The 27,956-nt window shown below is 36.9% G+C and overlaps 5 protein-coding genes and 1 long non-coding RNA gene across 11 annotated transcripts in view; 2 read left to right on the top strand and 4 right to left on the bottom strand.

Moving 5' to 3' along the window:
• LOC131429421 (uncharacterized protein K02A2.6-like) overlaps window positions 1-9,921 on the bottom strand; it is a 38,655-nt gene extending 28,734 nt beyond the window's left edge. The window contains exons 1-2 of one of the 4 annotated variants that reach the window (XM_058593527.1): window positions 6,315-9,921; window positions 4,515-6,204 (exon numbers count right to left, since the gene is read on the bottom strand). In XM_058593527.1, the coding sequence (XP_058449510.1) occupies window positions 6,729-9,104 (2,376 nt within the window). In that variant the 5' untranslated portion in view covers window positions 9,105-9,921 and the 3' untranslated portion in view covers window positions 4,515-6,204; window positions 6,315-6,728. Of the gene's footprint in view, window positions 1-4,514; window positions 6,232-6,314 lie in introns of those variants that run through there. The other 3 variants (XM_058593526.1, XM_058593524.1, XM_058593523.1) reach the window with 3 other exon arrangements.
• Window positions 3,060-4,536, top strand: LOC131429423 (enoyl-CoA delta isomerase 1, mitochondrial-like). 3 transcript variants are annotated; one of them, XM_058593529.1, is made up of 6 exons: window positions 3,060-3,169; window positions 3,329-3,611; window positions 3,675-3,821; window positions 3,879-4,088; window positions 4,151-4,312; window positions 4,371-4,536. In XM_058593529.1, the coding sequence occupies exons 2-6, from the start codon at window positions 3,378-3,380 to the stop codon at window positions 4,464-4,466; spliced, it is 849 nt and encodes a 282-aa protein (XP_058449512.1). In that variant the 5' UTR covers window positions 3,060-3,169; window positions 3,329-3,377; the 3' UTR covers window positions 4,467-4,536. The 3 variants fall into 3 exon arrangements, with proteins under 3 accessions (XP_058449512.1, XP_058449514.1, XP_058449513.1); XM_058593531.1 differs by having other exon boundaries at window positions 3,100-3,175; XM_058593530.1 differs by having other exon boundaries at window positions 3,113-3,260.
• Window positions 9,922-11,193: 1,272 nt separating the features above from the next.
• On the bottom strand, window positions 11,194-13,205 carry LOC131429424 (uncharacterized). The gene is made up of 3 exons (XR_009229427.1): window positions 12,711-13,205; window positions 11,950-12,130; window positions 11,194-11,835 (listed from the first exon to the last, which is right to left on the bottom strand). It is a non-coding gene; the product is annotated as an uncharacterized LOC131429424 (long non-coding RNA).
• Window positions 13,206-15,072: 1,867 nt separating this feature from the next.
• LOC131429427 (cuticle protein 8-like) lies at window positions 15,073-16,076 on the bottom strand. The gene is made up of 2 exons (XM_058593537.1): window positions 15,929-16,076; window positions 15,073-15,853 (listed from the first exon to the last, which is right to left on the bottom strand). The coding sequence occupies exons 1-2, from the start codon at window positions 15,938-15,940 to the stop codon at window positions 15,170-15,172; spliced, it is 696 nt and encodes a 231-aa protein (XP_058449520.1). The 5' UTR covers window positions 15,941-16,076; the 3' UTR covers window positions 15,073-15,169.
• Window positions 16,077-17,414: 1,338 nt separating this feature from the next.
• Window positions 17,415-23,967, top strand: LOC131429177 (enoyl-CoA delta isomerase 1, mitochondrial-like). The gene is made up of 5 exons (XM_058593226.1): window positions 17,415-17,421; window positions 17,465-17,703; window positions 17,765-17,911; window positions 17,977-18,186; window positions 23,336-23,967. Exons 1-5 carry the CDS (start codon window positions 17,415-17,417, stop codon window positions 23,564-23,566), a joined length of 834 nt encoding a protein of 277 aa, XP_058449209.1. The 3' UTR covers window positions 23,567-23,967.
• A 1,668-nt stretch (window positions 23,968-25,635) lies between these two features.
• On the bottom strand, window positions 25,636-27,940 carry LOC131432873 (dynein regulatory complex subunit 3-like). The gene is made up of 7 exons (XM_058599432.1): window positions 27,676-27,940; window positions 27,153-27,615; window positions 26,881-27,090; window positions 26,684-26,824; window positions 26,183-26,612; window positions 25,905-26,044; window positions 25,636-25,847 (listed from the first exon to the last, which is right to left on the bottom strand). Exons 1-7 carry the CDS (start codon window positions 27,854-27,856, stop codon window positions 25,691-25,693), a joined length of 1,722 nt encoding a protein of 573 aa, XP_058455415.1. The 5' UTR covers window positions 27,857-27,940; the 3' UTR covers window positions 25,636-25,690.
• Window positions 27,941-27,956: the final 16 nt, after the last annotated feature.

A 27,956-nucleotide genomic window follows, 5' to 3' on the forward strand; every position in this document is an offset into this window, starting at 1 on the left:
GCAATTTGACGTCTCTGTAGCGCACACAGATGCAGTACGTATATATTTTGTATAGGAAATAAAATTGTGTGCGAAATGCAGCCAAGATTGTTTGGAGTTCCAATCCTAATCTCATTTTTTCGAATGCCGTTTACTCCACATAATATGGATTATGGTGAGCTAAAACCACCCTATCCCACATTATCAGATCCGAATGGATTCCGAATCAATTCCGAATCGGCGAGAAATTTTCATTCGGAATTTCATGTGGAAATCATAATGAATTCCGAATCAATTCCAACTCCAGTGCAACAACCGATTCCGAATGAACCGGTTCGCCTACAACCGGTTGATTCGGAAATCATTCGGAATTGAGTGAGAAGATGCGGACTGAATTGTCAATTCGTCTGCTTCTTCTTCTTTCCTGATTTTGCACGTTTTCGTGCTGATTTTCAGTTTATTTTTAAACGAAAACATTATATAACTGAATATACAAATTTAAAACTTAATGTTTTTCGGATATACAGAACTAGTAAATAACCAGTTCTTCTTAGAATCCCAATATAAACTATTGAAATTCGCTGGAAATTAACAAAACGGCCTACCTTAGTCAGCATCATCCATTCCTCTAGCTGGAGTGTAGTGAAATGGCTTAAGTCGCTTAAATTTCACACTAACACATTCATAAAATGAGCGAATATTCAATGACATTTATAATGTCACTGTCAATCAGGTTGATCGAGCTGCCAACTCAGGCGAAAATTCTAGTACTGAACCGATCGAGCACTGAAAAATCATGCAGTCGAGTAAGAATTCATTACGCATTCCGTCATTTCGATAATGTGGGATCTCGCCACCAGTGTTAATTCTACATCGTGATTCAATTAGTTGTGTGCAGGGATGCCAAGTGCAAAAATATAAAATCAGATCCTCACGGAACAAAAAGTCAGGCTAAACAACAAAAACGTGCTTAATCCACCTAGCAGTGAGATGGTACCTTTTTTATCAATCCGCATGTGTTTTTTGCATGAATATTCTTTGGTGTTTCAGTTTTCATGACATTATTCTAATGTCCGTCGTTTCAAGTGGCAACTTTTCGGGATCGTCATATATTATATCGCTTTGAATTTTAAAAATACATCATCATATAATTCCAAAATCGGAAGTCAGAATTGGATAAAATTGGATTTATTTTAATTTGAACTTTTGTTTCTCAAATTCGTTTTGGCTTTTTGAGAAAACGATTGAGCTTTTAGAAACGATTCGATACTGGAACCGGAATTCGAAATTCGGTGTAGCCGAAGTCAGAAAAATTCACCTGAGAAGCTGTTTACATTTGTTTCAAAATATTTGAAAATCAATTAAGACATCTTTGAGAAATCGTAGTGCAAATTAAATTTTTGGGTGCCTTCCGAAACGAAAACTGAATACAACCAAAAATGAAATAAGTTTATTTGGTTGTCGACTATTAAAATCTGCTAACCCGATAAACCTGATTAATTTATGTGAAATAGACATTTTTATACTAACCACCCTGTATCTCCGAAACCGGAAGTTGGATCTGACTGAAAAACAAGCTGTTTCATGGAATTTAAAACTTTTCATTTGAATCTTAGATCAGTTCAGCCATCTACGAGAAAAATGAGTTACACAGTTTTTATTTCGTTTCACATATCCCGTAGCTCCGGAACCAGAGGTCGGAATCAAACATAATTCAGGAACCTTGTTTGGGAGTATACGACTTTTCATATGAACCTGAGTTTGTAAAAAAAACGGTTGAGTAATCTCCAAGCAAATTGAATGAAATTATTTTTCACGCACGCATTTTCTGATTTCGACGAACTGATTCGAATGGTATATGGGTGTAATGTTCTTCCAGCATTTATTGCTGTAAGTAGCTTAAATCTAAAAAAATGCTGCCATATGTCGTATTCGAGCTATTAAGTTGTCAAAAACGAACCATGCTAAAATCGGTCCGAGGTAAAATATCACGCTGTACACAGTCTTTCGGGTACCTAGAAACAAATGTATGTAACAGTATAAAAAATCGAGTTTTATGTTGCTCCCAAGCATTTCTGTGCCAGACAGCGCTCAAAACATCTACTGCTGGAGTAAAGGACCCGGATTGGCGGTTCAATGCATAGGACGCTGGTCTTACAAGCCAGTTGTCGTCGCTTACACAAAAATTTTGATATCTTTGTTAAAAATCGACGGATCTTAACAATCTATGGCTTGTTGGATAGGGATTACCGTGCGGAATCTCAGTCTGAAAATATATTCTGTTTTTTTGATCAATTGTGGCAGATACTGTCAAAAAACAGAAAATTCAGACATAAAACTTCGTATAACTCAAAAAGTAAACATTCGATCTTAAAACCATTCAATAGCGTTCAGGGTGACGGGGAGACCTTTCATTTGGGACTAGTTTGATCAAAATCGGTCCTGCAATCTCTGAGATCTCGACCTCTTAGTTGACAACACACATACAGACACACAAACATACACACATGGACATTTGCTCAGTTCCTCGAGATGAATCGATTGGTATATGACATTCGGCGCTATAGGGCCTCGGATTTTTTTTTAAAGTTTGAGTGAATTATATACCTATTTTTTATATTTATAAAAAAGGTAAAAAATCGATTTGCTTCTTTACATCTCGTCTTCGACTAGACAGTAGATTAAGATCTCGTGCACAGCAACTTTAAGCCCTGTACAGAAGTCAAGTTTAACTCTACGTGAGCGATATTTTGAAATTATACTGTGGCGCAATGTCTTAACAAGAATTTGTTTTTATTGTTTTCTACTTATTTGATGATTTTAAACCATTTATTCCGATTTTATTCAAAAAGAATTGAGAAAACTGGTATTTCATATGCAGAAAATTTGAAAATCAGGAATAATCTGCAAAGACCTGATGTTTCAGCGTCTGTCGAAATGAGAAAAAATCTGACATATTCCAGACAGAGTGACTATAACCACAAAACTGCCAACATTGCGGATTAAACGTTTTGGATTGTTGCCAACATTGCGGATGAGACGTCATCACTCTGGTTATAGGCACTGTAATTCCAGACAAAACTGGAACATTGGCAACTCTGGTTGTGTGCATGACTATGTCTTTATTTATTAATGTTATTATTCTTTAGTTGAGTTTGTACTTAGTGGATGAGCTTAATTTTGGAGAACTGTAATTGTAACTTTTATTTGCATTCAAGAAATAATCATTTAGATATTGTCAATTAAAGCCGAACCAAATATTATCCTTATCTAATCAATAAGTATTTTGCATATAGTCTTGAAAACTAAAAAAAATCTGAGTCCAAAGTTCATGTTTATTGTCTTTCAGTATCATTATCTTTTGCATCTGCCCTTTGAGTAGTTTACGGTCATCAAATATGTTGCGATCGTTTGCCTCAAAGATATCCAGGATTAGTTTAGCCGGATCACGTTCTTTCAGTAATGCTCCCGACAAGTTGGTCGTCGCCGAGGTTGATGACAAGACAGGTTATGCGACCGTCACACTGAATCGACCACCGGTGAACAGTCTCAATCTAGAGTTACTCACTGCCATTTCAGAAACGTTAGATGACTTACAAAATAACAAATCGCGAGGAGTAATACTGACCTCGGTTAGTATTTTTATTTGAATATATTTGTTAGTGTCAATAATCATGTGTTTCTTACTTTTGTAGTCATCCAAAACAGTTTTCAGTGCTGGGTTAGATATTATGGAGATGTATAAGCCAAAACCGGAAAGACTGAAGGCATTTTGGTCCACCCTGCAGGATGTCTGGTTCAAACTGTACGGATCACCGTACCCAACAGTGGCCGCAATCAATGTATATATCTTTTATTCCATGATGATATTGATGCTAACATTAAAGTGATATTTTTAGGGTCATGCACCGGCAGGTGGCTGCTTACTTTCATTATGCTGTGAGTATCGTATCATGTGTCCCAACTACACGATCGGTTTGAATGAAACACAGTTAGGCATTGTCGCTCCGTCATGGTTCCAGGCTGCTATGCGAAACACAATCTCCAGGCGCGATGCTGAACTTGCTTTGACTCTGGGTACTCTTTTTTCTACAGACGAAGCGTTGAAGGTAGACGACTATTTACGGACTTTGTGAAATTAGTTTAAAATGCTATTTTTCATACACCAAAGGTTGGGCTGATTGACGAAATTGCGAGTAACAAAGAGGAAGCTTTGGCGAAGGCTGTCGGCTTTTTAGATAGGTTCAAAAAAGTTTCTGCGCAAGCAAGATCAATGACCAAACAAGCACTAAGAAGTAAGGATATCATGGAATTGGAAGATAACCGCTCACAGGTGAAGACGACTTTTTTTTATTGGTTTTATTCTATCGACCACAATACTTTCATTTTAGGACATCGATTTGTTCGTGTATGCAGTTACTCAACCGAAAGTACAACAAAGTCTCGAACTTTATCTTGCTGCATTGAAGAAAAAGTCGGCTAAATGATGATGCTCGTTTAGTTCACGTTGATTTCTGTATTTTGTATCTTTAAAACGAAGAGTTTATATTTTGTAAATGTGTCTTTGTTTTTATTTTGTGATTTATGGAAAATTATCCCGAAAAATTTAGCTTTTCTAAACGATTTGGGGGCTTAATTGTTAATGGCAGATACTCTTTGTTTTCTCTTCTTTCAATAACTCATCTATTTTAACGATTACTTCCTTATTATTCGTGAAGAATAACACTCGACAAGTTCATTTTGCTATCAGTACTAGAAAGTTAACGAATGTTTGTATGAGAACGCAGAAATAATCGAAAGAGATGATGAACAAAGGGAATGTGTTATTGGCTTTTAGGCCCATTTGAATTGTTTACGTCGAAGTGTCGTTCATATCATAGCAGTACAATGCGAACAGTAAAGTCTTGGTATTAATTCTTCTTATAGAATTTGACCATTCTGTTTCGACAGACTTCGCAGCCGATTCCTACACCCTCATTGAACATAACTCAAAATTGAGTGACACGCTACACAATTTCATCAAAAGTACACGTAGTTCAAACTTGAGTTACCATCCATCTACTCATTCATGAGTTAAAAAACGAAGCTATAAAAATTCGAGTAATTTTTTACTCAAATTTAGAAGAGATGCAAAAATTTTCAGTAAGAATGTTGACCCACGTATGGCAACATTGAAATTGCTTTTCACGTCATTTTGTGACCGGAGGTCCCAAACACCAGAAATCACAGAGAAAATATACCGTCTGAAATCACATGAGCCAAACGTTATGTCCGAAGCGACCGGAAACACTAGCAAGAGGCCCGATCAAGCCGATTTACTTCTCGGCACATTGTACTGTCAAAACTCATATCTAAACGCAGAAATGGGAAATATCACCTCACCCGCAATACAGCCCAAATATGGCGCCTTCGGATTTCTATCTTTTCCGCTCACTGACGTAGCTGGACAATGTCTAACTACATACGAAGCATTGAAAAACAGTATGGATTCGTGGATTGACACGACACCATCAGTTATTCTAGGAAAGGAAAGGATTGACCGAACCTACCAAAAGTGATTGCATAACCTTTCTATATGAGAAAGGCAAAATCCGTTATTTCGTAGCTGCAAAACCTCCTCGAAGTAACAAGAAAAAAAAGAGAAGAAAAACGTTAAAGTGTGGTAAAGGAGTTGTGCAAAATTTGAAAATAATTGTTGAAAAAGTTTTGAAATGACGATGGATATAATATTTTAAAATGTGCTCTCGAGAAAAACACGTTTGAAGTTTATTGTCTAGAACCACACAAACAAAACAATTTATTTTTCTAGTAATGGGTAGGTTCTAACCAAATTATTTGTATTTGTACTCACTTTCGAAAACTCATATATTTTCTTTGAATTTTGTTAATGTAAAACATTTCAAGAATGTTTTGTCAATTTTTTTAAGTCCCGAACTTAATAATAATTAAACTCTATTTCGCAGACTTTCATCACAGTTTAGAGAAAAAATCGATCAAGAACTTCGTGTTAGATCGATATGGTTCTATATTATTTTCATAGGGTCACTATCTTGAAATTCGTTCACTGCTCTTGTTTTACAAAATATGGGAGTTGAACATTGTTTTTCAAGATCATCTCCTGTTAATCCACATCGTCCCCCTCCTCTTTTCAGCAACAAAAAGTATCGGTGCCCGTCCAGAAGTGTTGTTTGTCGTCAAATCCGATCAATTTTACATTAAACTTCCCTTCGAGTCTCAAAATAGTAAATAAATCTAAGATATTATTTTTAAGTTTCACTTCTCTAGAAAAGCCTCAAAAGGCTCCACAATCTTTTTAACTTATAAGTCAAACTCACCTTTATTTTATACCAGTCAAATAAGTAAAAGCGGACTCCAAAGCGAACGACGACCTTAGAGACCCAAGGAGTAATTTCGGTTGAGATCCAGTAAAAAAACACTTGTTGATAGTTTTAGCTTCCAAATAGCAATGCAGTCTCGGACTGCTATATTTTTACTCAGCCCTTGCTGACAGCATATACGTGCGTTACGTAAATAACATGATGTTATATAAAAGGTATACACATCAGCACTTTCCCTTTTAGAGAAAACTAATCTAAAATATTGTACAATAATTATATGTATTATTTGCTTAAATATTTACTTCTGACAATTTTGAAATTCATTTCAAGCAAAAGTTTTCTGGCAATACAATTCATCAGTTTAACTCGACATTACATTAGTAAAAAAAATCTAAATCGAACGATCTTTGATCATTTATAAACAAAATCAGTATCGAAATTTGCTCTTCGCAAACGTTTCGATCTTCTTAATTCCGAATCCGACAAATCCGCCGGCCCGAAGTTAAATTTACGCTTTTCTCCTTTTCTCTCCTGTTCATGCTCAGGAAATCCCCTGAAGTCCTCCTCATTACTCAAACTTTTCCTTCCACTCCTTTTATCTTCACACGGCACCCAGGATATCATCGGGTTTCTTCCTTCGGAGGTATGGCTAATCCGCATCTGGATACGGTGTGCCATTACTGGCACGTTTCCAATTAAAATCTGGAAGGTATTTTTAGAAAAACGTTTTAAAAAATTTGCTTTTAACCATTTTCTGTGGTCGTGAGGGTTATGGTTTTTATACCACACCACATCACCTTCCATCAGATTGTCATAAGGATCAGCATTATTATCAATAGGGGGTTTAGATGACTTTTCATCACCGGGAGGGTGTGGTAATAATAACTGCTTTTTATAATGTCTTTTTGGATTTAGCAGATCAATAAGTTTCTTCGGCGTATAATTGAAAATTCTTTCCGATGGGAAATCCCCCCCATTTGTCAAGCAACTATTTCTATAATTGAACAAAAATAAATTTAGTTGATCCTCCCAATTCAATTCCTTTGTTTCTGGTTCCATTAGAAATTTTTTTAATACATCTTTTACCGTTCTAACCAATCTCTCAGCTTGACCATTACTAGACGGATTGTACGGTGGGCTTTTAAAAACTTTTATACCTTGCTTTTCTAAGAAATTTACGAAACCATAAGAATTGAATAGGGGGCCCCCGTCCGAAACCAAAACATCCGGTAAACCGAACCTGGCAAAAATAGCCACCAATTTTCTTAGGACTTTTCCAGAATCCGTTCCACTTTTCATGTACTCAACCTCAATCCATTTGGAGAAGCTATCGACTACCAACAAAAATGTTCGATGTTCAAAATAAAAGAAATCTATGTGTAATCTACTAAAGGGTCTTGTTGTTGGCGTCCATTTAGATTCGATTTTTTGTTTTGGTGCCACAGTCATACTACTACAAATATCACACTGCTTAGCGAAGTTTTCAATATCCTTATTTATTCCAAACCAATACACGGATCGCCTGGCCAATAACTTCATCTTTACAACCCCCGCATGGTTGGCATGTAACAGCTTGAGGATCCCGCTTTGCATAACTTGCGGAATCACAACCCTGTCTTGATATAATAGATAGTCATCTATTATTTCTAACTCATGTTGGTTAGAACATACGTCAACAAAACGTTTGTCAACTCTTTTGGGCCATCCAGTTTTTATGAATTTTATAATTTCCATTAGGAATTCGTCAGTTCTAGTTACCTCGGCTATCTTTTTTGAATCTATGGGAAACTCCCTTCCGAAATTAATGTTTCTAATGAGTTCTTCGTCTAGATATTTAGGAACTTCTTCCTTCAATGGGAAACGCGAGCAAAAATCCGCATTTCCCATTCTGGATGATGGTCTGTATTGGATATCGAAATTGTAGATTGACATTTCTAAAACATAACGCTGAAGTCTAGTAACAAAAATTGCATTTTTACCCTCCTTGCCAAAAATCCCCACCAAAGGTTTATGATCAGTATAAACCGTGAAATGTTGTCCATATAAAAACTTATGAAACTTTTTTATTGTAGAAATTAATGCCAGAGCCTCCAAATGTAGGATTGGATAATTTTTTTGCGCTGAGTTCAACGAAAAGGATGTGAAACAAATTGGTTTCTCGACACCCTTCACTATGTGAGCAATTACCCCACCAAGACCGTACCCTGATGCATCCGATACGACAACTATGGGTTTCTTTGGATCGTAAAATTCCAAAAAGTTAGTTTTTATCAATGATTCTTTACTCTCTTTAAATGCTTTATTGCAGTTTGCATCCCAAATAAATTTTGTGTCCTTTTTTAAAAGATTATATAAATAATATAACTTGGATGATAAATGCGGTATAAATTTGTTGTAATAATTTATTAACCCCAAAAAGGATTTCAATTCCGTTACATTTTCAGGCACTTTCGCATCTTTTATTGTGGAAATTTTGTCCGGGCTTGGTAGTAAACCTTTTTCTCCGATAATGTGTCCCAAATATGGCAGCTCACTTACGAAAAATTTACATTTTTCCCAATTAACTTTTATATTTGCCTCCGATAGCCTTGTTAAAACATTTTCTAATTTGCCTTTGCAGTCCTGTAAGTCTGTACCCGCAATGAGAACATCATCTAAATAGCAATAAACTTTATCCAAACCCTGCAAAACTTGCTCCATTATTTGCTGAAAAATCGAAGCACTAGAGGAGGCACCTTGGGGCAATCTGTTATACGTATACAATCCTTTGATCGTGTTTATAACCATAAATTTTCTGGACTTTTCCGACAAGGAGAGTTGGGTGTATGCCCCCTCTAGATCCAGTGAACAAAAAACTTTACATCCAGCCAATCCGGCAAACAAATCCTGTGCCGTAGGCAGAGGATATGTGTTAGCAATCAAACATTTATTTATTGACACTTTACAGTCAATTACTAATCTTATATCATTGTTCTTTTTTACTACAATTACCACCGGGGATGCTCACTCACTGGTCTTTAAAGGCGTTATAACTTTTTCATTCTCTAATTTGTTTAAATATAGTAGAACTTTCTCTCTCAACCGATAAGGAACGTTATAGGCCCTCTTGAATATTGGTTTGTCCTCTTTTAAGATTAAATCGGCTTCATAACCCTGAATAGGCACAGAGAAGTCTTTGACAAATACACTAGAAAATTTTTGCTTTATTTCATGAACTATTTCAGTCATCCGTTTCTCATTATCGTTTTCAGATATAGAATTTGTGAAAAAGTGCCTCCAATTGGAAAAAAAACGTCCAAACCATCCCGACCTAATAATGGAATAAAACTATTTTGGCAATTAATAACCACCAGTGTTAAATTGGTCTGTATACCTTTATACATTGCTGAAACATTTATTTCTCCCATTATTTCCAAGTTATCCCCGTTTACTACCACTAATTTCTTCCCTGATTGATTCAGAGGCATCGAAAAATTAAAATCATATTGTTGTTTGCCCATAACTGTTACCGACGAACCACAATCAACCTCCATTTGGATAGGTTTTCCCTCCATAAAGACATTTATCAAACAAGGGTTATTAATTTTGTTAACAGAAGTTACCAACATACATTGAATATCACCTGCTTCAGGCTCGTCCTCACTGTCCTCCTGCGTTGACATCCGACTGAATATTTCGTTCAGCGATTTTCCTTGGCTCGTTCCTGGTTTTTCATAGGAGTCCACGAATTTTACTGCATCTCTTTTCAAATTTTTTAGCTTGAAACACTTTTTCTTTATATGCCCCTTAATTCCGCAAAAATCACACGTTATCTTTGAATAATCAATCTTTCTTCTCTCCCAGGGTCTTTCTGAAGGATTACTATTTAATTTAGAAGTTTCTCCTCGACCATACGGTTTAAAACCTAACCTAGATTTTACCGGCCCCTTTGAATAACTGGGAGTATCTAAATGACTACTCGATTGTGCCTTGCCCCAAGCGCTTAATAGCTTTTGCCACGCTTTGCCTCTAGGGGAATTCACAGGATTTATTGATGCTACCTCCTCAAATTTATTCCCTATACCAAGCGATTTCGCATTCGATCTAGCCATTTGCCATGTTATTATAATTTTTTCTGTAGCTTCTGCACTCAAATCCTCATCCTCATTTAGAATTTTTTCTTGTAAAGCGGTATCTTTTATACCTGATATAATTCTGTCCCTAATTGCTTGGTCTTTAAATGTTCCAAATGAACAAAACTCCGCCTGGAGCTTGATAGCGAGGACGTAATCCTCCAAAGATTCATCAGGGTGTTGCACCCTATTGGAGAATCTCAAGCGCTGTACCAAACCAGAAGGCTTTTTATCAAGTCGAGCCTTTAATTTTTTTATCATGTCTTCATATGACACATCGTCTAAATTCCCCATAGGGTACTGAAGTTTTAGTTCCGCATATAAAGGGTGATTTTTTAAGAGCTTGAGAACTTTTTTAAACAATAAAAAGCATAAAATTTGCAAAATCTCATCGGTTCTTTATTTCAAACGTTAGATTGGTACATGACATTTACTTTTTGAAGATAATTTCATTTAAATGTTGACCGCGGCTGCGTCTTAGGTGGTCCATTCGGAAAATCCGCTTTTTTATCGACAAATTTTGTTCAGCGATGAGGCTCATTTCTGGTTGAATGGCTACGTAAATAAGCAAAATTGCCGCATTTGGAGTGAAGAGCAACCAGAAGCCGTTCAAGAACTGCCCATGCATCCCGAAAAATGCACTGTTTGGTGTGGTTTGTACGCTGGTGGAATCATTGGACCGTATTTTTTCAAAGATGCTGTTGGACGCAACGTTACAGTGAATGGCGATCGCTATCGTTCGATGCTAACAAACTTTTTGTTGCCAAAAATGGAAGAACTGAACTTGGTTGACATGTGGTTTCAACAAGATGGCGCTACATGCCACACAGCTCGCGATTCTATGGCCATTTTGAGGGAAAACTTCGGAGAACAATTCATCTCAAGAAATGGACCGGTAAGTTGGCCACCAAGATCATGCGATTTGACGCCTTTAGACTATTTTTTGTGGGGCTACGTCAAGTCTAAAGTCTACAGAAATAAGCCAGTAACTATTCCAGCTTTGGAAGACAACATTTCCGAAGAAATTCGGGCTATTCCGGCCGAAATGCTCGAAAAAGTTGCCCAAAATTGGACTTTCCGAATGGACCACCTAAGACGCAGCCGCGGTCAACATTTAAATGAAATTATCTTCAAAAAGTAAATGTCATGTACCAATCTAACGTTTAAAATAAAGAACCGATGAGATTTTGCAAATTTTATGCGTTTTATTGTTTAAAAAAGTTCTCAAGCTCTTAAAAAATCACCCTTTACAAGCGGACCGCCTAAAGTTATAAAATGAGCCTTCTTTAGTTTGTCTGCCACCGTATTTGCCATAAAACAATATTCTAAACGATCTATCCAGTCACTGAAAGGAGTGCCCTTTCTATAAGGTTCAATAAGTGAAGCCATGCTCATTTGAGCCATTTCTGTTGTAATTCAAACGCAAAATAAAACCAAAATTAAGCCACTCAGCAAGATAAAATAAATATTCAACGGTACAGTACACAATAAAAAAAAGGAATAACAACAGGTTGACTCACCCTATAGGCACTGAATTATTTACGTTAATCAATATCCTCGTTGTTATTTTAAATCCACGAGCGCCTTCGCCTCCTTTCACTTGCCAAATATATTCCCGTCAGGATTCGAGCACCTTTGCCTCCTTTATATAAATTATTTGAGTTAACTCCTTGAAATCACCTGAACTCGTCCTTGATTTTGCTTTACCGGATCAAAAAAAAAAGAAAAAAATCAATTAGTCCGGCATATAATAAAAGTTTCGATCGAAATAATGAATGCCTACAATGCCTCAAATGATTAAATATATAATAGATCTTTTGTGAAACCAAAATTTCTTTGTTTTAAAAAAAAGGCATTGAATTATAAAATAGCACACATACGAACAAAAGAAATTTTCTGCAAAATCTTTTCAAATTATTGTTCACCATTTGCTGGTTCTCCCAATTTTGCTTACTCACGCTCCTAGTAATACCAAGAAGAAAAAACAAAATGGCACCACTGCACTTTTGCAACCAAGCCACGCCAAACTTATTGTTGGAGATGAATGCAATCGTCCCCGCGTTAATTGATCCGTATACACTATGAAATGGCTTCCGTTTTACTGATTTAAAAAAAATCGCCACACAATTGCCTTTCGACTGAGACAACTAAAAAAAAATGCCGTCCAACGGCGTTGTTAATTCAGTTATTCGTTTATCCTCGTCGCCAGTTTTTAAGTTTCACTTCTCTAGAAAAGCCTCAAAAGGCTCCACAATCTTTTTAACTTATAAGTCAAACTCACCTTTATTTTATACCAGTCAAATAAGTAAAAGCGGACTCCAAAGCGAACGACGACCTTAGAGACCCAAGGAGTAATTTCGGTTGAGATCCAGTAAAAAAACACTTGTTGATAGTTTTAGCTTCCAAATAGCAATGCAGTCTCGGACTGCTATATTTTTACTCAGCCCTTGCTGACAGCCAGAGATGCCAGGTAAAAATTTCAAATGTCTGCAGACAGGGTCTGTAAATCTGAAAAAAAATCTGCAGTCAGCAAGTATGGCTTGCTGGCAGCAATTTCTCTATAAAGTATGACATGCAAAACTGACTTGGCGAGCAAAAAAAAAAAAAAGGTCGCGGAAATTTCAAATTTTTCTGTAAATATAGATGAAAGTCAGCGAGAATTTCAAAAGACTGTAAAAATCTGCGAGAATTTCAAAAGTCTGCAAAAGTCTGCACAACAAAAAATGTCTGCAGCACTATACCCCAAATCTGCAGATTTACAGACAAATCTGCAGACCTGGCATCTCTGCTGACAGCATATACGTGCGTTACGTAAATAACATGATGTTATATAAAAGGTATACACATCAATTATTAGTATGTAACCATCAGAAACGGCATGGGACACACATATTTCAGAAAAATTCTATCAACGTAACAGTGAAAAAAAAGGATTATGTTCATCATAAAGCTGAATTCAAAACCTTCTTGAATTTTAAATCATTCAGAAATAGATTTGACATAGGTTTGATGCTCCACTTTACTCCATAAATCTTATGAAAAATTGTCTACTAGACTGAAATATAATCTCCAATGGTTTTATTAGGATTTGGTAACTTTTTACATGTTCTGCTTCAATTTGCTCACACTGAAAGACATGATTCGCTGTTCTCTCTATTCATACCTAAAATAAGACTCTTTCTAAACAATTTAAAAGCAAGTTTACTTTCCATCCAACGGCATTCAACCCGATGGCACAAGGCGAAGTAATAAGAAGATTTAGAGTTTCCAGAAGTGAATATAGGAGACCAATGTGATAAATGGAATTTCGATAGGTCATCAATAGACAGGATGATTACACAAATGGTTTAGTGATGTATTGGATATTCATCGTTTATTATTACCACATGTGCAATCAAAATATGAATAATTATGTTTTTAAATCCATTTCAACAATACATTTACTTGTTATCGAATAGAAAACAATTACTCAATATTTTCTGTACAAATATGAATATGTACATTGTTTTCCTTATCTGTATTTCAAAACTTCACCAAATTTGTGAATATTTCTTAATTTGACTGCTTTTTGAAAATATGCTGCAAAGTATATAAGTTTTATGCTGCTAGTTGGCATTTTAATTTTTTTTTCAAAATAAACGAAGATTGTTTATTATTTGATACTCAGAAGAAGGAAATATTGTTTCATGAGTTCACCATCTCTCGGCAATGGCGCTGGTAGCAGTAAACAGTGATGTGATTTTGCACAGTGACCGTAGTACGGAAATCACTGTTGTATCATGATGCTCGCCTGATACCACCGTGATTCAGGGTGACATACATGTGATTTCATGGTGTACAGTGATACCGATACCACAAGTCTGTCATAAGCATTAGATGCACTTGCTTCCAATGAATATCTAAGCTCATCTAGACAAATTGGCGACATATGCCACGTCTCTCCCCCTCATCCACTTTAAAAAATTTAACAATACCCTTTCGAGCTCTGAAGTGCGAAATGTATTTGTGCTAATTTTGGTGATTGTTTACTGAATTGTTTTGGAAAAGGACTTCTTTGTTAAAGACACTTGTTACACACTACATTGGTTTACCGATGTCAGCAGTTCCATCCTCGTTAGTTGATTTTTTTCAGTAAAATTCCTATTAACAAGGTATTGCTGTCAATATATGTTTATTTTTACTAATATATCAGTAGAATGAGAATGTTCGGTAGTTCAGCTGTTCTAAACTTGTCAAAAGATGAAAAATACCGAATGAAGTTTAGTGTTTCATGAGTATAAATATGCTCAAAAATTGTTGCAAAAATTATCAGTGCTCGCCAAGAAAAGCCAAGTTTTTCGCAAAATTCGAAACAATTTGCCTTATACTCCTCTTTTAAGAACACCTAACTATAACTCCACTTCCTTAAAAAATTTTTATAGCAACTAATGAATAGCAGGAAGCTCTTGTGCCAAGTTTTATAGTATTTTTTTTTGGTTTGTATCGGACCCCCTCCAAATTACCCCCATGATCATCTCTGAAGTGCATATAATAACTGTACTCAGCAAGATCTCTGGGTTTTAGGAATTAGCTAAATTTTAGAAAAAAAAGTTATCTAGAGGCACTTACTATCTATATATAGATGGATAGACAAACAGACAGTGTTTGTACTTTGAAATTGTTTATTTTAAACTAGTCTACATGCTATGAACAGGTCGTTTAACAGTTTTGGATTGGCTAACGTTTGCTGTCATTTGCAATCTAGTAGTGGCTATAATGGCTTGGGGCGGCGTGGTAACCATGGTTCTGGTAAGCAACTGGAGCGACATGCGCGATGCTAGCATGCGACACCGGGGCAACATGATGCGCACTGTGGACAATCGGAGCAGCATGATGAGCCACATGGGCTACGGGAGCAACGTGGGAAACGTGCGCAATTGGAGCAGCATGATGTGAGATGGTGGCGTGAGCAAGTGGGGCAGCATGGACGGCATGGATCGGCTGAGCGATGACTTTGTGCACTGGCTGGGCAATCTTGACGTTAGCTGGTTCACGACGGACAACGGCATTGAATCCGGAATGGTGGTCCGCATGGTAGTCAACAATGCGATGATGGCCATCGGAATCCAGTAGACTGTACTGTCCGTGAACTTCGTCTCCATGGCGTGTTTCGTGTTGACTCTTGATATCTCCAGTGTGACCGTCATGAACGGAGTAGGAGAATTCGTAGTTAGCTGGAGCATGGTGTTCCACTTCCTTCACGAGAGCGTGATGGACTGGAGCGGCATGGATGGCAGCCACGTGATGAACCGGGGCAGCATGAACTGCAGCAACGTGGTGAACGGGAGCAGCATGATGCTGGATACTCTGATGGGAAGACGCATATCCATGTTCTGGAATCAATCCAGCGCTGACCATTGCCATCAAACTGGCTACGAGCACAAACTGAGAAAATAGGAATTAGATTTACAATATTAGAAAATTTCATATAAATTTTTGCAGGATCAAAATTAGTCTTACTTTGAAAGCCATTTTATTGCTATTTTTCGGGCTGTCTCCTGAGATAAGAATACTCTACTGGATTCGCATCATCCGTTTTTATACTAAATCAACAAACCGAAAATATTTCAATTTCTTGGCGACCTTGAAGGGCGTGTTCGACTTTCTCAATTGGGTTGATTGTAACGGGATCGATGTCCTCGCCGGAACCCCGTTGCAGTGAAGTCTTCTTGTTCATGCATTGCTCTCTCTCTCTCTCTGCATATGACCTTAAACTAGTTTCACGAAAATATAGCAAAAATTGCATTTTTTGGGTGACTGTGCCTTGTTAAATTACTTTGGACACATGAATTGGCACCGACGTACAACGAGATTAAATCAAGATTTACAATAGCTTAGCTAAAAATATACGTTGGTGTTTTATTTATTGTAAACCAGTTTTCATGAGGTTTCACTGCAATAAAATTCCAGTACATGACTAATTACGCCTTTCGGAGCTCAATCAGTTAATATGTGGATTTATTGCTTACTATAATTAACTTAATTTGCATTCGTTCACACACTAAAGTACACATTAAATCGAACAGTCCATGAGTGACAAAGTACTGATGTGTTGCGTTGATGGTGGAGTTTTTATTTTCATGTCGCGATAACGCGGTCTAATCGTAACAAACAAAAATTGTTCAAATATGTTGTATGATAAGCGGGGCAACCAAAAATATTTACGATGAAATGCAAAATATTTTTTTATTTATTTATGCATGATTTGTTTACATTTTCGGCTCCTAAAATGATCTCAAACATAAATGAACGTCGGTTGTCGCATAAAACTTTTTTGTATCTAGAAAATGACCTTTTGACGTTCGTCGACGTCAATGGAGCAAATTTGAATGCGTCGACTTCCGTTGGTCAAAGACTTTTAACAAATTCATATGGCTTTGTGATTTTCTCCGTGCTCCAAATGTTTAAAATTTCTCGATTTTTGATAGCCCCTTATTGCGAGCTACAAATGAATCGAAGTTTCGTTTGAATTCTGGCCGTTCATGACTCGAGCTTCTAATAATTGCTCCTAATAAATGCTATTTCGCTCTTGAGCCGCGGCAATTCAATCGCTGATTGAGCCTTTTTGATCGATTTGGCGTCTAGCGGGTTCAACTCATGCTAAAACGATTTGATATTTTCAACGTTGTCAGCAAAATAAACCGCCGCAAATTGAAGAATATGACCAAAAAATCATGACGAAACATGTAAAAGAATTACAATATTCTATTTATTCACGAAATTATTTAAAGTCTGAAAGTGGCGACATATTTATTTTCCGCCCAAAACTGCCAACATATTTATTTAAATAAATATTTTCGGTTGCCCTGATGATAAGGCATATTCGGCTAGTTTTTATTTGATTTGTGGTGTATTTTTGGTACGTGTTTGCCGTGTTATTCCAACTGACTATATGTCAGCATAAGCTTTTTTTTAAAGTATTTTAATTGAATAATCCGACCTCAGTATGTTCGGTAGATCGTTTGTCTATTGTAACAAAATCTGAATTTGTTTCAGGAATGTTTCGTATAACCAAACGATTGATCCGTTTTCCGTTGTGGACAAGGGCGTTCTCGGACAGCACGAACCAGTTGGAATCAAGTGTTCTAACTAAAATAGATAGTCATACAGGTTATGCGACGGTAGTTTTGAATCGAGCTCCAGTGAATGCTTTGAATTTGGAACTGCTCGTGACGCTTGGCAGCACAATTGATTATTTGGAGCTTGAGAAGGCGAGAGGAATCATCCTGACGTCGGTGAATTCACACGATTTTATGTTCAATTAGAACATTGACGAATTTCGACTAACAATTGCAGTTTTCTAATAAAGTGTTTTGTGCTGGATTGGATATACGAGAAATGATTGCGCCGAGTGCTGAAGGATTGCGCATATTTTGGATAGCAGTACAAAACTTGTGGATTAAACTTTACGGTACTAGTATTCCGACTGTTGCCGTATTGAATGTAACACTCGATAACCCGAACGACCTGATGATGCTTCTAACAAACAAATATTATTGTTGATCTAGGGACATGCGCCGGCCGGTGGATGCATGCTTGCTATTGCGTGCGAATATCGAGTTATGTGTCCAAATTTTACAATCGGCCTCAACGAAACGGCATTGGGAATCGCTGTCCCCCAATGGCTTCAAACCACAATGCGAAATACCATTGGAATGCGACAGGCCGAATTTGCTTGTACGACTGGGAAGTTGTACAGTTCACAGCAGGCTCTCGAGGTACGTTTTCTTCCGTGAATTATATTATAAGTACATGTCGAAATACTGTAGTCTCGCTACATAAGTAAAATAATAAGTCACAGCCTTAATTGATACACCGAAGGATGCAAACAGCACGTCGAAATACTACTATCTGGCGACATTAACGGCGAAGTAGTAAAGATTCTATACTCGCAAAACAGTTAAAATGTTAGTTGTTTTTCTAAAATCGATTGGTTAAAATTTGGTACAACTAAACGAATGTTGTTTTTCTAAACCTTCATTTTTGACTTATAGTGCTGGCAGTTTAGTAATGACATCCAGAAATGACACGCACCACGAAGGGTAATGAAACGGTACGGTTGAGCGATGACATACATGGAAAATAAAACGCATCAAAGAGGTGTCATTCGTACCTCTGAGCAACGACAAACTCCCAGCAAAGTTACATGTATGCATGAAAGAAAAAAATGTCTCAGTTGTGTCAATCGGTTAATCAGTTACATAAACGTAAGACGCCTATTACAATAAATCCTCTTTCAATGCGGAATATGTCGAAATGTAATGTAATTGAATACAATTTTCTTCTGGAAGCCTAGAAATTGTGGTTGGAGTGGATTTTTTGAAAAAATCCTTTAGGTTAATTCGAACACATAGAAAAAAAATATTTCAAAAATAAATAATAAAATCAGGCGTGATACAAGAATTTTTTTTTTCAACCAACTAATAATTGAAAATACCAAGCTCTAGTTCTAATCAATCATATTTTGTTCGAATCTACGATATCTTGGTTCGAAACACCACATTACGGTCTGAAACAAATATTTTTTTTTGATCACGGAACGACCGAAATTAGCTCTGCGCCTAATTCGTATTACTGTTTTTGAATTAGTTGATTTTAACAACAAAATTTCCAAAATAACTATAAAATTAGTTAAAATTGAGAATTTATTTGCTGAAAAAAACTCTTATTTTTAGAGAATGTGTTTAGTTGGCGAATATTCTGGACACAAACCAGCAATATCTCACTTCAACACGAAATTCTCATTGACAACTAATTTTGTTTTTTAAATCAGAAAATTTGTTTCTATTTATCTATCACCAGTTTATTAGCCACAAAATTCATGAGAAGTGTCAAAACAAAACAATCCATTAAAATGCTAAAAGGGACAGTCTTGTTGAAACTGCTTGCAAATTGTTTAGATGTTTTACGCATGTGTTACGATATATCCATATATAAATTTCTACGGCAATCAATATAATAAACCGTTTAAAGTTCTGGGCAGAGTTAGAGTAAAACTTATCGTCTTCACATTCAAAAGTTATGAAGTGGCGTTCAAGTTTCCTTAAGTTTAAACGACCTGATATTGTGTATTTATACCATTGGAATTGGATATCATCATCATTCGGAAATGTTGCCGAAGTTCTGGAATTAGTATTAAGATGAATTCGTTTCGTTCGGCGTTTACATTTAGAATTATGTAAATTATGTAATTTAGAAAATTGAAAATAAATTTCACACACACACTTATTTCACGAATTAGTTAAAGATACGGCTTAAAGTATTTACAGCTTAATTTTTTGGTACAGTGCATAGCGAGAAATGTTTCATATGTTTGGGGTTGTTTGATTCAGTGTATTAATTGAAAAAGCTGTCACCCGAAAACGTATGGCTGCCATACAACTGACAAAACGCTGCCAGCGGGCAAAATATGGCTGGCAGTCATTCTGGTGTATGACCGGTTGCCTCACCGCTGCCAGACATACACTTCAAACGATACAACCGTATCCACCAGGATTTTTCCACATCGAACTGCCATCACTGAAGCCTTTTGTGGCACAGCATTATTACTGTGATGTCCCTCGTGAATTGCAAGAGTGAACCACATTGATATATAATATATTTGTAAACAGCCATTTCGTTTACTTAAATGGTTATGACAGAATCAACAGATATGTTAGTTAAAGCAACAATATTTTCGTAGAAACAACATGGACGTGAAACAACAATTAAAATATTGTAATTTTGTGATGTGGGGGTTCTCCGTGTAGTGGAATAAGAAGCAATTAATTTTATTTTAAACTGATGAAACCATATGCTGATGACATATGAACAGGAAATTAATGTAATAAAAACCTGCTTTAATCTACCTAGTGGTGTAATCATGCTTTTCTCATATATTCTTTCATTCTTGGAAAACAAAAAGGTTTGTCCATGAACTAGTATAACCTACAAAGTGCAACAACACTCAGGTCGGCTAGGCAATCTCTACGAAAACGGAGTGATTTCCAATATTGTAGGTACTTCCGGAACCAGTATAATCGAAGTAGGTTCGAGCAAAGTTACTGGGATCCATTTTTGAGTCAATGACCACAATCTCCAGCCATTGATCGAAAACCGGGAACCAGGAAAGCCGAAATTAATTTGTTTGGCCGTCTACTGACGAAGACTACCGATTGGAATTGCTTTGAGGCAAAATAAGGAAACATTTTACGTTTCTTACTCCGCCGCTTTTAGTGATGGTATGATTATTTGAACGATCTTCAACCTGTAATTCCGGAACCAAATGTCGGATCGGCAAGAAATTCAGAAATTCAATATGGGACCTTGCATATGGACCTAAGTTTTAGATAATCGGTCAAAATATCGCAGAGAAAAGTTAATGAGATCCATTTCTTATTCTATGATCACTATTTCCGGTGCTTCCGGAATCGGAAACCGGGAACCAGAGTAGCCGGAATCAGTTTGTTTGGCTGTCTATTGATAATGGCTACCGATTGAAGTAGTTTCGAGGCCAGTTTAGACATTTTTTTTACATGTTTTGCTTCGTCGCTTTAAGTGACGGTATCAAATTTTAAACACACTTTACCCTAAGATTTCGGAACCAGAAGTGGGATCCGGATGAAATTAGGAAGTTTTATTTGTATGGAATCATGAGACCTTTCATTTGAATCTAAATTTGTTGAAATCGGTCTGAGCAGGTCTCGGATTCTTCGAATACCCAAGTCTGAATTATTTTCAGTTCATACGTCTTGGTTGTCTGACATACTTTTAGCTGAAATAGTTGGAAGTGTCTGGGTGTTTGCTCTGACAGTCAGATATGATAAAGAAGATCAGGACAAGACAAGCTCAACATTTGCTTTCGAACTGTTAGGGTGAGAGAAGCTTTAGAACATAATGTTTTACTATTAGACGAACCGAGCATCACTAAACTAGAACGATGGTGGTTCGTATGGATTAGTTCATTCGAAAATAAATAAAAAATCAAATATAAATTCAAATAAGATAACCATCGTCTTCTTTTATTATTATTATCATAGAACCTCAGGTTAGAACTAAAGCTTGCTTCATTTAGAATTGGAACAAACTTTTGCTCATATTGTGGCGCTCCTGGTGGACGGATTTGGAAGCTCTTGGCGCCCACGTGTCGGGAATTTTGTCAGCTTCACGTATGATTTTTGACATTCCGAAAATCGACTGTACTTTGTAAACAATCAACATGGAAGCCGAAAGAAGGAAAAAAAATTGTGCACAGTTATTTGGAAAATCCATTGTGGTCTGCATCTAGGCTAGCTAAACAGTTGAAATTGCCCAGAAATACCGTATGGCGCGTTATCAAACGGTATAAGAAAACATTGACGACGATTCGGAAGCCTCAAGCCGATCGTCGGAGTCGAACTGACGACCGGAAATTGCGTGGTAAGATTTTGAAGACGATTAAGAGGAATCCTAATCTGTCGGACCGTGATTTGGCCAGAAAATTCGGTGCTGCCCATAGTACCGTGAGGAGAACTCGACTCCGGGAAGGAATCAAGTCGTATCGAGCTAGCAAACAGCCAAATCGGACCATGAAACAGAATAGTGTGGTCAAAATTCGTGCTCGGAAACTATATGACCAGGTGCTGACCAAGTTCAACGGGTGTCTTCTGATGGACGATGAAACCTGTGTCAAGGCTGACTTCGGTCAAATCCCAGGTCAAAAATTTTACTTGGAAACGGCTCGGGGGGATGTTCCAGCCAAATTTAAATTTTTTTTGCCGACAAATTTGCAAGAAAATTTATGATTTGGCCGGGCATTTGCAGCTGCGGCAAAAAAACGAAAGTTTTCGTTACAAATAAGACAATGACATCGGAACTATACCAAAAAGAGTGTCTCCAAAAACGAATTTTGCCGTTCATTCGATCCCACGACCATACTGTAATATTTTGGCCAGATTTGGCAAGCTGTCATTACAGCAAAGCCGTTTAAGAATGGTATGCAGAGAAAGTGGTCCAGTTTGTTCCGAAAAACCTTAACCCACTCAACTGCCCCCAGTTCCGCCCTATTGAGAAATACTGGGCAATCATGAAGAGGAGACTCAAGGCAAAGGGAAAGGTTGTCAAAGACATCAATCAGATGACGACCTGGTGGAATAAGATAGCTAAAACGATGGACGAAGAAGGTGTGCGCCGCCTACTGAGCCGTTTTACAGGAAAAATTCGAGAATTCCTTCAAAACCGTGACGAATAATTTTATCCGTATTTTTTCTTAAAAGTATGAAGAAAACGCTCCATTTGTATAAAAAAAGATCTTGAATACAATAATAAATAACTGAAATACAGGTAATTGTCTTTGTTCCAATTCTATTTGAAGCAAGCTTTAATTGGCCGTCAATTAAAATAACTCCATATTTATCTCTCGGTAACCGGTAACAGCATTAAATCTCTAGTAGTAGTAGTAGTAGTAGCTTCTAAAAATTTGCGTCGACAACATTGCACTGTTAGCACAGAGAACAGACATCCAAGTAGTGACTTCAATATGTATAATAAATTTAAAGGTTGTTTGGCAAAGTAATAATATCCAAGTAGCAATTCGCCGAAAGATGCGTTTCGAGCAGCTCAGCAATTGTTTATGGGGTCTTACGTTCGAGCTTGCATAGAATGGTAATTCATGCGTTAAAAATCGTACACAATGATGATTTTTAACGAATTTGCATTTGTATGCTTTACACAGCTTTTAGAAAAAAATGTACTAGCTTGGATTTCTGTTCTCTGTGCTGTAAGAATTTAACATTTTCCCGAGAAATTTGTTCAAATTTTTTAAAGTTACTCAAATCACGGTCAGAATATCGTTACCACTTTTATCAGTTCATAGCTGAATCGATTTAGTTCAAATAGTCATATTTTCAGATTGGTTTAGTAGACGAACTAGCCACCGATGAACGCGAAGCGATGAAAAAAGCAATTGGTTTTCTTGACAGATTCAAGGAAATTTCTTCACAAGCACGATCGAAATCCAAATTGCTGCTCAGAAAGGACGATTTTGAGGAATTTAAGTACATCAGAGAAAAAGTATCTCCTTTACATCACACACAAATGTTATTCATAAAAAGATTTATTATTTTCGTTTCAGGATATTGAAATGTTTATTTCTAATACTATGAACGCGAAATTTCAGCATGAGTTGCATCAATACCTTAGCACATTGAAAAGTAAAAAATCTGGATAAAACATATTCGATCGCCTTCAAAAGAGTCAATGGATTCGTTGTTGGAAGCACAAAGTGCCAGTGCAGTAAAACTTCATTCAATTCATTTGAAACCGAATGTGGTACACACTGACGATCTCTCTACTGCAGTAAACTTTACACTCTAACACACAACCTCCGCTGACGTCCCGAACGGGCAGCATTCAGATATTCATTCGTTTCTCTTTCAATCGAAACTCAGCTTAACCACCGTCGGTTGATCTCTAGAAATAACGAAATATCTCTATGTAAACATTCGAATTGGTTCAAGATAATGAATAAAAGGTGAACCAGTTATGACAGATTAAACATAACTTACAGAATAAACATAAATTAATTGTTTCCTCTTACAGTTTTTCATTTTTATACCTTGGAACGCATCTCAATATTTTTCAAACAGTCAAAAATTATCGATTTAAATTTGCTGGTAATAATCGAAAAAATATATAACTCTGACCGGAGAGAATTTTGGTTATCGAATAGATGTTTATGCCTATTCATTCGAAATTTCCCACAATCAACAGTTAGTTCGTAACATTCAATTGTGTGTCAGAATGTTTGATGTAACTTATCTGTACGTTAGTGTAGGTGCATCGTTTCAAATTCTAGTAGTGAAGAAAGGGAATGCTTGCATAATTCACACAATCGATTAACTAATTGATATTCGAAAGTGTGAAGAAAGCGGGCCAGTTTTATTCGTTTTCACAACATCCAGTAATGTCTCTGGCATTACCCATCCGCCAAAACTGATTACTGAACCGGAACTTAATTCCTGAACCTGCATGCTGCTGCTACATTCGGGACTTGAATTCTGGAAATAAATTTTGGAACTGAGCTCAGTTCCTTTATTGAGGTTCGGCAACTAAGTTCCGAGCCTGTTTCGTGTTTCAAGAATAGTTCTTGAATTCAGTTTCAGTTCCTGAATTTCGGTCCAGAATTTTTGTGCTGGTGTAGATAAATAAATGATGTCAAAAAGTATTTATCAGTTTCGGATAATTTCTACAAATCTGTTATTTTTTAAATCATTAAACTGTTCCCGAAGTGTTATGCGAAGTTTTTCTTCTGCTGAGTATGTTAATCCACGAAAAAAATATTATAACATTGTTCGAAGTATTATTTTACATGATATATTTTTGTATAATATAATATGTCGTACTAATATTAGTCGTACTAATATAGATGAACCATTACAATTCTGGAAGCGAAGCAGTAAAAGTTTCAAAATTCAGTATATGTTATATTTATTCGAATTTACGTCCTCCAGTTATGTCTGTGACATTACTCACCCGCTTTTTTGTTCCGGCACCTGAAAAAAAAGTTTGGTCAATGAATTTCGACGCCAGAAGATGGTGTTGAATCATTCAAAAACCAAGCTTCGGAGGTGTCTCGATCGGAATGGAAAAAGTGCTTCGATCATTACTTTACTCGCATGCAAAATTGTTCATTATCATCATTAAGAATATTTTGAGAACAATAAAACCATTCAACCATAACTAAATTATTTTTCTTACTTTTAGCAATAATGTAAGCAGTAACTCTCGTAGACGATATAAAGGATGATTTTTTTGCTGGTATATTGTTGGCAACACTGTTTTTGACAGATCACGCGTGAATCGTGTCTTGTGTCATTGTCAAATTTGTTCAGTTTGGTCTGAAATTTAATCATGAATGGGCGCTAGCAAAGTTGAAGGAAGATCCACTTTTCTATAAAAAATGTGTTCAGCGACGAAGTTCATTTATGGTTCAATGGATACGTCAACAAGCAAAATTGCAATGGAAGAGCTACCCGGTGTGGATTATGGGCCGGTAGCATTATTCGTGTAATTCCGGCCGATATGTTGAAGAGAGAGTGCCAAAACTGGACCTTGCGCAAGGGCCATCTAAAGCGGAGCCGCGGCCAACATTTGCATTAATTCATCTTCAAATAATTAATTGTATTGATCGTTCTATCGATTCCAAAAGATATGCATTTTCTTTATAATGAAACAACAATGTTTAACCGTTCTAATTCCTAAAGTCTATTCGTTTATTGTAAACTGAACTTTCGAAAACAAGCGTTGTTTATCTTCCTGAGTCGAAATGACGTCTTCAAATAGCGCGAAAAATGCTTGTCGGTGGTGATCTAAGAAGTACGTTATTTCCAGCACTTTGGCGCGGTTTCTCTTGATTTCTGAACTGCAACGTCGAAGAGAATTATTGAAAAATATTCATCAACAGATTAAAAAATAATACTTTTGCATTCCATCACATAATTCTCTAACCCAATCCCGGCTACGACTAATCAATCTATCCTCGCGGGCATCAATCAACTGCATGTGATTGTCACGCATTCCAGCGGCAAGATTATTGATAACATCCTTGTCTTCAAGGGCCTAGTGAAGATTTTAATTAAAGAATTTTGTTATATGATAGGATACACGATTGGAGAAAAATTAGAATCCAGTAATAATTGAGCTGAGGATAACTGGCGTCTTTGTTTTCACCCAACGGACTTAAATGTGTGCAATTACCTCTCGCAAGGCCGCTGGAATGCTTTCGACATGACCGGATGCTGCTTGGAATGTTACAAATTGCTGTACAACTTCGACTAGGGCATCACCGAAAACTATCTCAGCCTCGCGCATCAGCACAAACTGGGCCTGTGTCTTTTCTATAAATTCGTTGGTCATTTCTTTGATGGTATTCTCGAAGTTTGAATTGCCCTCTTCGGTTCGTTCAAACAGTTGCATTTCGATGTTCATAAGCGTGTGCCAGGAATCTTCAAATACCGAGTTGAACTCATCCTTGGCAACGTCGAGCTCCTCAGTCATTGGGTTGTACTCATTTGACGTCGCTACATTCATGTCGGACTGCTTCGAGGAGTGCTGTTCCAGCCCGGTCACGATCTCTTTGACCTTGGGACATAAACGGTTGTATACATTCAAGAAGTGGTTGATGATGCTGGTAGAAAAATCAAAACCAGAGTTCGATCGGCTCGAGATAAATTTACCCTGCTGTATGTACATACTTACTCTTGACCAAGTTTTTGAGCTTTCTTTCTTTCGGCTTCAATGCAACTGTTGTATAGTTGGATTTCTTTCTGACGCCGTTCGTATTGCTCCAAGCCAATCTTGTAAATTTGTTGAGTCAAATTGTATGCCTCGGACATGTATCTGGAAATAAGAAGTTTTTATTATATGAAGCAATTCTCATACTCCCACGTGTCTACTCGTTTTTCAGTTCAAGGGCTTCCTCGCCAATGGCCATGAGAGCTTCCCCGTCTGAATCATCCTTGAACAGTGATTCGAACAGTTGATGGCCATTCAAATGTTCTACAAAACTTCTGGATAAGTACAACTCGTCGGATTTTTCCTTAATGATTCGTTCTCTTTCGATAATTTCTGTTTTTTCATGTTCTAATATGTCCTGTTGTTCGCGACTGCAAAATATGTAATAGTAACTACTACATCGAACTTTTAGACATAGTTAACAAAATAATACCTGAACATGTCCTTGCCAGCTTTCCGTTCTTCCGGTTTTATCAAAACGTACTGATAGTACTTCAGCTGAGGTAGAAGAGTCGCTACGTACAATCTTATTGGTTTTGAGCTATCCTGCGCTATGGGATTGTTGGCCAGATTCAACGAGCGAAGTTCTTTCAAAAAACGCAACCGTTCGATCCCGTTAAGTGTTCGAATGTTATTTTTGCCAACACTGAGAATGACTAGTTTCTCAAGTTGATCAAGATTTTCCAGTTTCGTTATTCGATTCCCGTACAGGGACAGTGTTCGCAGATGAATCAATTGGTCAAGTTGTTCTATTTTTTCGATAAAGTTAAACGATAGATTTAACTCCCTCAGCTGGGTCAGTCGGTGAAGATTTTCAATTTTATCGATTTTATTGAATGCAAGCGAGAGAATTTCCAAGTTTTTCAGTACCCAAAGGTGATCAATTTTCATAATATCTGTAATTTATTTCATGTGATTTATGCAGTTTGATTTGTTGAATTTAAGGAATGACCTACTTTGAAACTCTATTCGGATAACAGTAATACACTCCAGATGCACTTGATCCATTCGAGCCAATCTGCCGGCTTCGCCTTTGTGACCTTGCTCGAGGATTGCCTTAGTGAGCATATCATTGCTGATCACTCCTGGCTCCTGTTCCTTATTGATAGAATCTTCCGAAGCAAGCTTCTTGGACATTTTTTTTTATCACGGATAATACCTTTTCCAATCGAGTTCGAACAACTTGATACGGGAAACTGTTTAGTAGACTCATCAACTGTCGGTGGGTAACATTCAA

The sequence above is a fragment of the Malaya genurostris genome, chromosome 2 (genome assembly GCF_030247185.1).
Source record: "Malaya genurostris strain Urasoe2022 chromosome 2, Malgen_1.1, whole genome shotgun sequence".
Classification (NCBI taxonomy): Eukaryota; Metazoa; Arthropoda; class Insecta; order Diptera; family Culicidae; genus Malaya; species Malaya genurostris.

What these genes read in the sequence shown, in the direction of transcription:
- LOC131432873 (XM_058599432.1), bottom strand. Translation starts at nt 27,856, where the DNA reads ATGTCCAAGAAGCTTGCTTCGGAAGATTCTATCAATAAGGAACAGGAG. An exon ending in GCTCAAAAACTTGGTCAAGA is followed by an intron (nt 26,613 to 26,683) that starts GTAAGTATGTAC and finishes TTTTTCTACCAG; the next exon opens with CATCATCAACCACTTCTTGA. An exon ending in TTCCAGCGGCCTTGCGAGAG is followed by an intron (nt 26,045 to 26,182) that starts GTAATTGCACAC and finishes AATCTTCACTAG; the next exon opens with GCCCTTGAAGACAAGGATGT.
- LOC131429423 (XM_058593529.1), top strand. Translation starts at nt 3,378, where the DNA reads ATGTTGCGATCGTTTGCCTCAAAGATATCCAGGATTAGTTTAGCCGGA. An exon ending in GAGGAGTAATACTGACCTCG is followed by an intron (nt 3,612 to 3,674) that starts GTTAGTATTTTT and finishes TTACTTTTGTAG; the next exon opens with TCATCCAAAACAGTTTTCAG. An exon ending in CAACAGTGGCCGCAATCAAT is followed by an intron (nt 3,822 to 3,878) that starts GTATATATCTTT and finishes TGATATTTTTAG; the next exon opens with GGTCATGCACCGGCAGGTGG.
- LOC131429177 (XM_058593226.1), top strand. An exon ending in CGACTGTTGCCGTATTGAAT is followed by an intron (nt 17,912 to 17,976) that starts GTAACACTCGAT and finishes TTGTTGATCTAG; the next exon opens with GGACATGCGCCGGCCGGTGG. An exon ending in GTTCACAGCAGGCTCTCGAG is followed by an intron (nt 18,187 to 23,335) that starts GTACGTTTTCTT and finishes TCATATTTTCAG; the next exon opens with ATTGGTTTAGTAGACGAACT.